At 39.8% G+C, this 12587-nt stretch overlaps 1 protein-coding gene across 4 annotated transcripts in view; it reads right to left on the bottom strand.

The window, feature by feature from the left end:
• Nucleotides 1-12587, bottom strand: part of PDE1C (phosphodiesterase 1C) — a 651334-nt gene that overhangs the window by 56788 nt on the left and 581959 nt on the right. For all 4 annotated transcript variants that reach the window (XM_003788560.2, XM_023512469.1, XM_003788562.2 and 1 more), the window contains one exon: nt 6159-6389. In XM_003788560.2, coding sequence (XP_003788608.1) covers nt 6159-6389 — 231 coding nt within the window. The remainder of the gene's footprint in view (nt 1-6158; nt 6390-12587) is intronic.

Genomic DNA, 12587 nt, shown 5'->3' on the forward strand with positions numbered 1-12587 from the left:
GGGTGCGATAAACATCTTTATACCTGTCAATGTAAAAAAAAAAAGTGCAGTATCATTTCATAGCCGTGAGGGAGTACACGTCTGAGTATAAATATCTTTTGTAACCACATGTTAGATCCTGGAAATTGGATTATGATCTAGAAATTGACACTGAAAGTTCCTATTAAATAGAGTTGTACTGAAGTCAATGCTATTTATCTCCCAAGAAAGGTAGCTCAGCTTTATTGTCGGGCTATGGAGTGAGGAAAATCCTGGCTAAATGTAAGCTCTACCACTGAATAGCTATTTAACTCTCTGCACTTCAGTTTTCTTATCTGCAAAATGGGGATATTAGTACTTACTTTATAGGCATATTATAAGGATAAATGCATTTAAAGTATGCAAGTACTGACTGTAGTATCTGGTAAGTCATTCAATGATAGTTGTTATTGTTTTAATTAATTATCTTGTCAATGTATACTTTGTAAGGTGAAAAACACCACTCTTAACACATGTAAAATGAACACATGGCAAATGTATTTAACCCATTTGAGAAGGAACCAATGAGACAGTAGGGATGATTTTAGGAGCACTTAAGAAATTCGGTATTTATAGGCATTTAAAAACTGTGTTAAAAGAAGAATCCTAGGTTAGAGACAAACAGATTAAATAAAGGACAATAAAATGATAATCTTTAGGGTTATCTTCTCTACCAGTTTTAAAAAATCTATAAGTTAGTATATAACTTTATAGTTCTTAGGCTGGAATCAAATAGGAAATAGCAAAGTTACAAAAATAACCATATTCTTCAAGAGTAGGCATCAGCAAATTTATAACCTCTAGGTCAATCTTACTGCCACCTGTTATGATCAGGTTTTATTGAAACACAGCCATGCCCATTCATCTACACATTGTCTGGGGTGCTAGCAGGCTGCAGTTGCACAGTTACATAGTTGCAACAGAGACATGCAAAGCCAGAAATATTTTCAACCTAGTTCTTTACAGAAAAACTGTGCTCTCCCCTGTCTGGGACAATTTAATAATTCTTGGGCAGGTCTATTCTATAATATGCCAGTGTGACATAGAGGTCAGGAACCCCTTGCCCTAGACTTAGTTTCAAACCTTGGATGTTTTTCTTACCAATCTCACTAATGACAACTTTTTGTGTGTGTGTGCATAAAACCAAGAATACAATACTATTTGAATACTGGTACCTATTAAAGCAAAAAGAACCTAATCATAATTGGAGTAAGCTGGACCTCCAAGATTTGTGTGTGAAGGAAGAGATTTATCTCTCTCTTTTTTTTTTTTTACTTATTTTCTTTGTGCCAAGCAGTGTGCTAAATGCTTTGCATGAATCATTTCTCTAAATTCTTATAAAAATCCCATTGTGAAGGTACTACTATTGAAAGTAGACATATTCATCAGTGAATATCTTCAGTAAATGGCCAATTTATTAAACAATTAACTCACTAATTGATTGAGGATGTTTTCCAAATCTGAGCTTTTGATGAGGTCACTGCAGCAATATGGGCAGACACTGGCCAATCCATCTATGCTGACTGGTGTGGACCCCCCCCACTGGCATGTGTTTCACACCCAACCATGGACTTGAATCTGCATCTCCCTCTGGCAGGAAAACTGCTCTGGTCAGGTACTGTAGATCTGGTTTAAGCCATTTGTCTAAAGGCTTTTGAACAAATGGCCAATTGTGCTTCCTAGAAAGTGATTTTGCTTAAGTCTGCTTGTAGGGTATTGACCTAAAATTCACATCATCACCTCCATTTTATGGCTAAGAACCCTGAGGCATGACAAAGTAATTTACCATAGGCTACCGGAGCTTTCAACTACTGTATTTACAACTTCCCTGCAATGCTCACTTTTGATTTCAGACTTCTATTTACTTCGAAATGCCTTCACCCTACAAATCTATAAGGAAATAGTTATCTGAGGATAATGCAAGCCCAGTTTTAGACTATGATATATTCTACAAAGCACACACTTCTAATGTAATTTGATGAATCCTAAGCTAAGGAAGAAGGCAACAAATTTCTCAGATTTCCTTTCATTTATAATTCTGAAACAGGATGTACTGGCTGGAAGGATTGAGAATGGGAGTCTTCTCTGGCCAGGGTCTAATGAAGCTGCCAAATACTGGTTTTTCTGTTTGTTTGTTTGTTTTGTTTTTGTTTTTTGTTTTGTTTTGTTTTTTGAGATAGTCTTACTATGTCATCATTGGTATGGTGCCATGGCATCATAGCTCATGGCAACCTCAAACTCTTGGGCTTAAGCAATTCTCTTGCCTCAGCCTCCCAAGTAGCTGACTACAGGCGCCTGCCACAACGCCTGGCTATTTTTTGGATGCAATTGTCATTGTTGTTTGGCAGGTCCAGGCTGGGTTCAAACCTGCCAGCTCCAGTGTATGTGGCCGGCACCCTAGCCACTGAGCTACAGGCGCCTGGTTTTTTTGTTTTAAGGATGCCAGAGATGAACTCAAAGATCTTGATTCTTAAAGACACCAGGATGTGTCTTCTGTGTTTGCAGAACTGGCTCATTTTGCTAGATGCTAGCCAGCAGCCCATGGCAGCCTCTCCTCTTAGCCAGGGTTGAGGAGGCTGTGGGAGGAAGTTGCTTTGATGGAGAGCAAAACTTAGGGGATCCTATAATTGCCAGTAAGAGCGCAAACTTTGAGAACTTCCCTAACCAGTGTCCTTCAGCTCTAACCTGGGAAACATCCTGGGCAGCCCAAAAAAAGGGTGCCAGGAAAGTGCCACGTGCTTGTTTGACGATATTCCTTGAGGGAACCCGTTAGGTTAGGTAATTTCCCATGGGTCGTATGGTGTAATGGCCAATGTGAGCTATTACTCAATAAATGGGGGAAGCAAAAGAGCCTTTCCACACCATTATAAATCATTTTAATTAGGCTGCTGTAACACAGTCCCAAACCACCATTAGCCTTTCTTATTATTGCTCTAGATTGATTTCTTTTCCCACCTCTCATTTAATACTTATTTTTTAAGGGAAATGTAGGCTGTTGCTTACTTTGAAATTAACACAGTTGTGAAATCAAGCCAACCTAGTTGAAGACGCAGGCTCCTGTTTTGTTTATTTTAGGCTCTCCTTCTAATTTACTTAAAAATAAATTATTGCTGTCTCTGTCCTCTTTGGGTCTTTGTTTATAGTCTCTGGTAGAATTTATAACCACCTTTGTGACGTATTTGTGTTCACTGGTTTCTTTCACTGACTAGACCAAAGGTTGGCAAACTATGGCCCATAGACCAAACCTGGTCCCACTGCCTGGTTCTCTATGACCCACAAACTAAGAGTAGCTCTTACATTTTTAAATGGTTGAAAAAAGGATGAATATTTAATAATATAATGACAATTATGTAGAATTCAAATTCCAATTTCCATAAATAAAGGTTCATTGGAACACGCTTGCTAATTTCTTTATGTATTATCATGGCTGCTTTTACAATAAAATGGCAATGCTGAGTAGCTACAGCAGAGACTTTATGTCCCATAAAGCCTGAAATATTTACTATCTGGTTGACTATAGAAATAGTACACCAGTCTCTGGAATAGATACATTAGAAGCTTCTACAGACAGCAGTTACGTTTTCATATTTCTCCAATTCCTTCCCCTTCCCACAACCCCTGGCACCACCAAACCTCACAAATAGTGGAATTGAGAATTGAAACTCATCCAGACCTGACTTCAACTGGAGATATCTACTCAGTGGCTGCTTGACCTTACACAAGTGATTTAACCTTTCTGAGCCTCAGTTTCCCCCTCTGCAAGATGGGAAGAAGTAGCTTAGCGATCGAGTTATCTAAGGATAATTCAAGACCAGTTTTGACTGTGATGTATTCTATAAAACACACACTTCTAATAGAAGTCAGCAAATCCTAAGCTAAGGTAGAAGATTTTTTAATAATCCAGATTTTTAAATAATTCAATGTAGGTAAATTCTCAAGTTTAATGTCCTGTACATGCTAAGCATTCAATAAATGATACTGTTCTTATGATCACTGCTTTTATTAAGGGAAATGACATTTTCAGCCCACTCTGGTAAAGAAAAAAAAGAAGGAAAAACACATCTTGCCTCTCTTACCACCTCTTACATACTCCTCCTTGGAGAAGAGGGATTTATCTAGGAGGTGGAGTGCAGCCCAGCCACCCTCATCCCATTCTCCTTTGAGGGGGACATGCATCTTTTCTGTTATTCCAGAAGCAGCCTGCTGGGGCCATGGGGAAGCTGGGGTGGGTGGGTGGTAGGATGCTTAGTCTTGTGCCTGCCTGGCTCTGCTAATGTCTGGTTGGGGAACCTCAGTTCAGAGCAGATATGTGAAGATGCCCATGTGCTCTTCAGGCCGAGTCTATGTTTTCCAGGTCAGCTCCAGTTGCTGAAGAGCTAGTAGCTAGATCGCTGGCTTTCTGCTTTGGGTCTCTGTCTCTCAATGGGTTCAGACCTCAGGAAGGGAAGTGAGGGTATCTTGCACTGCCACTGCCCTCTAAATATTTAAAAGGTGTGCCATAAATTCTTATTAAACATTTTTTCCCTTGGGCTATGATGCATTTGAGTGCAAAGTAAACTAGTTAAGAGCACTCTCCAGAAGAGGGATGAACAAGTCGGGATAATGGCCTTCCCCGCCTCCTAAAGTCACCATCAGGGTTAACAGAATTTATGCAAAGCTCTTGGAATGTGGTTTGAGTTATTATTTTATGTATTAAAATAGCATTCTCTGATTATCCATGTTACACATGACTGACCGTGAAAATAATCGGAGAATGTCATGCTTAGCACTTTTACGAGCAGAATCATTCACTGAGGCCATAGCATAACAGCTTGTGCGTGGTTCCGAGAAGATCGCTGGGGCCTACCAGGCAAGAGGATGAATATATAAACAGAGAACCTACACATCTCGTGTGCAGTCATGAATTTGTTGTTGTTGTTTTTATATCACATTTATTATTGAAGGTTTCAAGAGGCCTTTGCGATGATACCTACATCACTACACATGTATACATTTTAAAGAGCAGCATCAGGTTAAGTAACCTGGACAAGGCATCCGAGAAGGGAGAGACACAGCTAGGACTTGAGTCCAGGTCTGTCTTACTGCTCAGCTACCTTGTTATTAGGCCACACCTGGCACTTGCAAACTCCAGAAACTTTGAACTTCTTGCCTATCCCTAAACAAGGGAACCAATTTCATGCCCTGTGCATCCACTTGTCTTTTTCTCTCTGCTGAGAAGTCCCTTTGTCCCATCTGAGCAGCAAACTTCAGTATTTAAAACCCAGTTCACACACTGCTTCCTCTTGAAACCTTCTCAGACATTTACCCCATCTCACAATCTCTAGTCCCAGCAAAGCCGAGATCTCTTCCTTTGTACCTGTTTCTTGGGCATTTGATCTGCCAAATCACTACCATTACTTGCTCCCATTTCACTGGAATTATTTGTGAGGATGTCTGTATTCCCTTACAAAATTCTGCACTTCTTGCAGATTTTCCATTTCTAAATCCCCATTGCATTGTGCTTAGATAATATTTGTTAATCAAGATTTGTTACATTAAATAAAAGTAATCAATAACTACATGCATAGTATGGTAACCAGCTCATCCCAGTTGCTTGGGACTTTTCTGCTTTTAAAACAGAAAGCTTTTATGTCCCAGGAATTTCCTTGATCCTGGGCAAACTGGGATGGCTGGTCACCGTAATGTGTATACTTACACATATATAGATATACTATATAGACACATACTATAGGAATAGACTTCTGGTCTGCCTTCTAGGGAGATGGTACGCACAGGAGACTGACTATCCACTCACCCATGTGGGCAGTGAGCACTCAGGACTGTGCTGGGGTGATTAATACTAATTTCCATCTTGTGGGCAGGGAGGCACTGGCTAGAGTCTACAGGGCGGCAGGGATAGGCCAAAAATGTATAGCTCTCCCCAGGGAGAACAGCACAGGTGAGCAGGTGGCTGCTTCGGATGGGATCCTGATGGGATCCTGATGGCATCCAGAGCCCAGGGAGGTGGGGTCAGCAGGAATCTGACGAGGAGGGAAACCTTGCTCTGTGGGCTGCCTTCCCAGGTCAAGTTGTTGCCAGTTTCCATTGACCATGTCATTAACACCCAGAAAAGAGCCTTTCACCAGAGCAACTGTACCCACCATTCTGTTGCTTTGCTCCTGGTGACTTCTCGGCTTTGGAATTCTTCTCGCGAGGGTTGTCGCTTTTGTTTGTGCGTGTTCCATTGACGTGATTCTTTGCTTCTCCAGAGGTCTTCTTCTCAGCCTTGCCTGCTGTGCCTTCTTCAGCCTGGCTCTTGGCTTCCATTTCCTTCTGCTGCTCCTCCGCGGCCAGGCGGGCCTTTTCCTCTGCTTCCTTCTTGGCCTTCTCCTCTGCATCACAGCAAGTTAGGTGAGGCACAGGAAAGAGAACAAGAGGCCACGCCGTTAGAAAATTATGTCTTTTAATCTACTGAGAGGAGAGAAGATGTTGATGAGTATTTGAGTATACTTCTGGCCACTTCAAGTCAGATTGGCATGTATATTTGGGAAACCAACAAAATAGGTTCATAATGATGCTGTTTCTGGAAATGGTAAGTTAGAGGAAGGTACAGGGAGAAAATAAAAATAGGATAACGATTCATAAACCAAAATTACAGTGGTATCATTAATATTATTGTTACTGATGGCTTCTGTTGCATGTGTCTGCTATGCCAGCTATTCCACTACATGCTTTTCAAGGATTATTTCTTTTCATCCTCAAAACAACCTTGGAGCAGCTACTGTTACTGTGACTCTATTCGACAAATGTGAAAATCAAGGATCAGAAACAATCCAAAAACATTTCTACCACCACAGTAGAAATGGGCATTGTATGTCGGTTTGCTTAGGACCTAGAGTTTAAACATAAATAACGGATTACAAAACAGAAAGCCAGGGAAAATAACCACCACTAGAAAAATACGCATTTAGGACACTGAATTTAAAGATAGAAAGAGGATGATTAAGCCTTATGGAAAAAAAATATGGTCCTCAAACTGTCCGCCAGATGAGAGGGCCATTAGTTTGTGCAGGTGCCTGGTCTGTGTCCTCCTTTCGATAGGGTATCAGCATTGTTTCCAATTTGGCAGATTATAAAAGTGTTTGACTGTGAGCTTAATCAAAAACACAGCATAACTGCATAGGTCAACGCTTACAAAAACACTGAGCCATTCATCCAACTCATATTTATTGAGCAGCTATTGTAAGCTGCCCTGTTTTAGGTCCTGGGAATATAGGCAAACTCATGGGAAAAAAAAACATAATTAAGCAAATAAATGAGTAGGATAATTTCAGATTGTGAAAAGTACTTTGCAAGAGACTTATGCAGAGTAATATAATGAAATGAAGGGGAGGGCGGTGGCATTCGATAAGGAGGGGAAGAAAGCTTCCTTGAGAAAGTGTCATTTGACCTTGAACAATGTACAAGTCCTGAGCATGTAAGGAATAGCATTTCCTGTGGACAAACTAGAAAATGCAAAGGCCAAGAGGTAGGAGTGAGCTTGGTTTGTTTAAAGAACTTTGAGTTAGCCAGTGCGGCTAAAGTAAATTTGGCAAAGAATGAGTGCCAGATAATGTGTTGGAATGACCAAGGACAGTGTTCACATCAAGCATGGCCTTGGAGGTCACAAGATAGAGCTGGGGTTGTAGAGAGTGACCTCATAGAACCCAACAGAGACCATGCTTGCTTAAGTTGAAAGCCTCACCTCTAGCTTTCAATCCACTCAAAACACCTTCCAGCCTGTGTCATCAATCTCCATTGGGAAAAGCACTATTGCATTTTTCTTCAGATTTGTACATGTCTGTCTTAGTTATTTTTGTATTGCTTTAAAGGAAATACCTGAGGCGGGGTAATTTATGAAAAGAGGCTTATTTGCCTCACAGTCTGTAGACTGTGCAAGATGCATGGCACCAGTATATGCTTCTGTCGAGGGTGTCAGGAAGCCACTACTTATGATAACAGGTGAAGGGAAAGCAGGAATGTCATATGGTGAGAGTGGGGGCAAGAGAGAGAGGAAGGGGTTCCATGCTCTTTGAAGCAATGAGCTCTTGCATGAACTAACAGAGTGAAAACTTACGCATTACTGTGGGAAGGCACCAAGCCAGCATTAGGGATCTGGACCCATGACCCAAACACCTCCCTCGGTAGAGATCACATTTCAGTATGAGATTTGGAGGGGACAAACATCCAAACAAATCAGGAGTCCACTTTATTTCTTTTGTGTTAGTCTTGGTCCTGAACAAAAGCTAGCTCTCACAGATACTCTGTTTACCTGTAATCTAATGGACACCAGGTTGCTTATGCATCTGATGACATTTCCCTTTGTTTTAGTTACTAAAGAGCTCAAAGACCACACTTGGTCCAGATTCACATTCATGAGACTCTATGGCATATATTTTGTGGATGTCTTGATGTCTGGCTTTATTCCACTTTTCCCACCCTTACATTTGCTTACTGAAGATGTCCTCCTTAACACATTATGAAGTTTTTATCCTTCCTTTCATTCTCTGACTGATCCATCTATCCATGCAAACCAAATGTCCTGGCCTCACTCCAGACAAATAAAATCAGATTCTGGAGGGAGAAGGGCAAGAGTGTTTTCAATGTTTTCCAGGTGATTCCAATATGCAACACGGCTGAGAAGGACTGATTTAAATTTTAAATGCTTCCATTCAGTATTTCATGACATTCTACTTCTAAACAGGATTTATTTATAACTGACATTGAAATAAAGGAAAGACTTCTTTATAAATAACACAATTATGTGGGTGGGTGGTGTAATATGTCTTCTGTCTTCTACAGGAAGGGACAATTAAAGGGTGAAAGAATACTCTTACAGAAGATGGTGAGACCGCATCCTCGGTAGGGTCCAGGGCCACACTCAGAAGGCCCCTAGCATGTTCACTCAGGCTTCCTCTCTTCCTTCCTTAGCACCCTGAGGACAGGGTACAAATGTGATCTCTGTCACTGAATTCCCAGTGCATGGCACAGTGCCTGGAAGATGTAACACACTCATGAAGTGTTTGTTGACTAATGAAATGTGCCCTGTGGGCGTGATTTCCCCTCTCTGCCAATGTAGCCTTATTTGTGTATATTCCATCTTCAGCAATCTAGGCTGGCATAAAATATAAAATGTATACAAACTCTCAAGTCTTATTCTGAAAGAGTAAGCCATTTGACAAATGTTAGTTTCCTAATTTCCTTAACTGCTAGTACTGGTAAGTAAAAAAGAAAATGACTGTTCTTAATACAGAGAGGGAGATTGAGGCAAGAGGGAGGAGAATTCATTCATGCTCAGAATCTGGTATCAGTTCTTGAAAATAATTTATACTCCCCTCATAGAATCCTCACTGAATCCAGGGCAAACTTTCAGTATTCAAAATATCCCCACGTTGGAAATAAGTTTGATGAAAACTGATGGTGTTAAATTTTGGTTTATTGCAAAAGAGCATAAAATATTATCTCTGCAAGAAAAATCTGTTTGACAACTGAGTCAGACCAATTTTCCATGGGAAATTTAGCAAAAAACCCACTTAAAAAAATCAGTGTGGAGGGTCAGTTTCAGAAACAAATCTTGTTTTGCACATCTGTAATGAACGAATGGCAGCCCTCGGACATCACGATCAAACTAGACGTGCACCTTCCCCTCCATGGCATTCCTTTCTCTGCAACGATCATGCTCCAGTGGGTTGCCCTGCGATGGTCTTTTCCTGCTGTGTTTGACATCTATGTCTGCCTCATGTCTCTGAGATAGGTGACATTAATGGGATCATCTGCACAGAACCCAAAGTGGCAACACATATATAAGGAAAAAAAGCACATCAACAAGAGGTAGGTCTTTTCCCACTGCAACTAGATTCCCTTAGACTTTCAGGGTGAAATTATTGGCATAGATGAGATTCGCCTACAAGGAGAAACACAGGTGAGAACACAGTGACAGAGCATGTGCTCACAGGTTCCAGGGATGGCGTATAACCCTGCACCCCTAGGCTTCTACATTACCTGAAAGAAAACAGCAAGGCTCACCTCTGTTTCCTTTGGGTCCTCCTTTCAAACTATGTGTGGTGATACAATTCAGGAAAATCCCAATGGCAAGCTGGTAAATTGCATTCCTTCCAGGGGAGAGCTATTTCTACCCTACACTGAATGTCTGTACAGTCTGGAGAAATATACTCACTTCTTCATTTAATTTGCCTTTCTGGTATGATGGGTTCTTGGTTAAAAATAACATAGGCTAGTTATCCCTTGATATAATTTTCTAAAATGCCTACTTAAACTGCCTACAGACAAGGGGGTGGGGAGAGAAGAGAATGAGAAAAATATAGAAAGAAACTGACCAATGAAAAAGCCAACCAAAATATTATGTGAATTTCTAATAGTCAAGTCTCAATTGTACACAAGAACGATAGAAAGGCATTTCTAGACATTTAAAGATTCAGGAGGAGTTCCCACAGGAACTTCCTGAAAGTGTTCAGCACAGAAATGCTCCAGGCGAGGCACACGAGTGGTTCATGCCTATTGTCCCAGCTACTCAAGAGGCTGAGGCAGGAGGATCTCCTGAGCCCAGGAATTTGGAGGCTACAGTGAGCTATAATAGCACCACTGCACTCCAGCCCGGGTGATAGAGTGACCCCTTGTCTCTAAACAGCAACAACAAAAAAGTGCTCCAGCTGACGGAAAAATTTAATCAATAATAAAAACTCAAAAATGAGTAAAATATTAAATATGTTAACAATGTACAATGAAACTAGTAAAGCTTAATATTAGACACAAACAATTATTGTTAAACTAGACATAGAACTTGATGCAGATAGTTTAAAAATTTCAAGGGTAAGGTGATTATAAAATAACAATGATGAAGGAAGTGAGTAAAATTCACTCAATTTTTCAGCATTTTCGAAAGCATATTACTATATACCATTTGATGTTTATATTTACAGAGGATTATAATGCAATTAAAAAACTTACAGGTAGTAAGTAAACTAGTAAAATAAAAGTGGGATATAGGTAATGAGATCATAAGCAAAGTCAAAGGCATATGACAATCTGGAGTAGGACAGAAATTGCCATATATTTTGACAACTGTGAAGAATTATCACTTCAATTTATAAAGAATTATTACAAATCAATAATCAGAATATAAATCTAATGTGAAAAAAGACAGGAGAGTAGTATAGAGAAATGGACACTCTGCTATACTTCTGATTGGAAGAGAACATTGATTTAAAAAAAAGTCTAGACAGAAATCTGAAAATACATTATTGAGAGCTTTAAAAGTTCTCATCTACTTTGACAGAGGAATTCCACATCTAGGAATTGATCTTAGATAAATTATCAGAAGTAGGCTCAAGGACTCTTTAACATTATATGGAATAACGAAGAGCTGGAAACCTACATGCTCAGTATCAGAAGAAAGTTTCAACTATGGTGTTCTAGACAATGTGGCCATTTAAATCAGAATATTCAGTACCACGATAAAACACTCCAGACATAAATAGAAAGGCAGGAGAAGAGAATATTATGTTATTACCCAATTTATGGGAAAAAATGTTACTTATACATATGTATAGTAAAACAAACTAAAAAAGAATTACATTCAATTTTAACAAGAGTTATAGAGGTCTGAAGAGGTCGTGTGTAATTTTTATTTTCTTTTGCATATACATTTTTTATATTTATACATTTGTAATCTAAATACATGTTATTGTTACACTGGACAATAAATGTTAAAAACGTTATATGCAGAATAGAAATTAATCTTGATAGGGCTTGGAAATTGTTATACACACATGTATTTGGTTGGGAATAGGGCTTCTTAGCTCTAAGAGCGATAGAAAATATTGATGTAATCTTTCCTAACAACTATGAGTTCTGGCCTCTCTACCTTTGCAAATCAGCTTGGATAAGAAAACCAAGACCCATCTTTGATCAGTTTAATAAAAATCCACGTTCCAGTGCCCTGTGGAAGGCAGACTATCTTGAAATCAGGGTGCTCTGGAAAAAAAGAGCAATGAGCAAAATAACCTGGGATAATCCAGTGCAGACCAACAGAAAACAGATGCAGACTGAGTTGTTTATTAGCACTGGTCCACAGCATTACTGGGAGGCTGAGAATGTTATAAAAGATTAGGTATGGGCATGTTTACCGCTGACTTCTTAAATTTGCATGCACGCCTCTAATCTTATTTTCCAATTTTCCTAACAGCCTTCACTTATTAGGTGCTAGCCATGTGCAGGCTCTGTTCTCAGCATTTTGTACATATATAATTTCTTTTATTCTCAGCAACTCTGTGACATGCATCATCATCTCCAAAATGAAGTCTCAAAGAACTCTCTGAATTTGCCAAAGAACATTGTGTGAGTGGAGATTTAATTCTCCCTTGCCCCCACTAACTGAACTTTGCCTTAATAACCAAATTATCCTTCCCCAAATATGCATAACCCAGCTCCATGCCTTTGTCCTTCTACTTTCTCTTTCTTCCCATTTCTAAATGCAACACCTCCTTCAGGTCTCAAGTTCAGGTGTCCTTCAGGTTCTGCTACACTATACC

Source organism: Otolemur garnettii, unplaced genomic scaffold, assembly GCF_000181295.1.
Source record: "Otolemur garnettii isolate 467f Iridium unplaced genomic scaffold, OtoGar3 scaffold00028, whole genome shotgun sequence".
Lineage (NCBI taxonomy): Eukaryota > Metazoa > Chordata > Mammalia > Primates > Galagidae > Otolemur > Otolemur garnettii.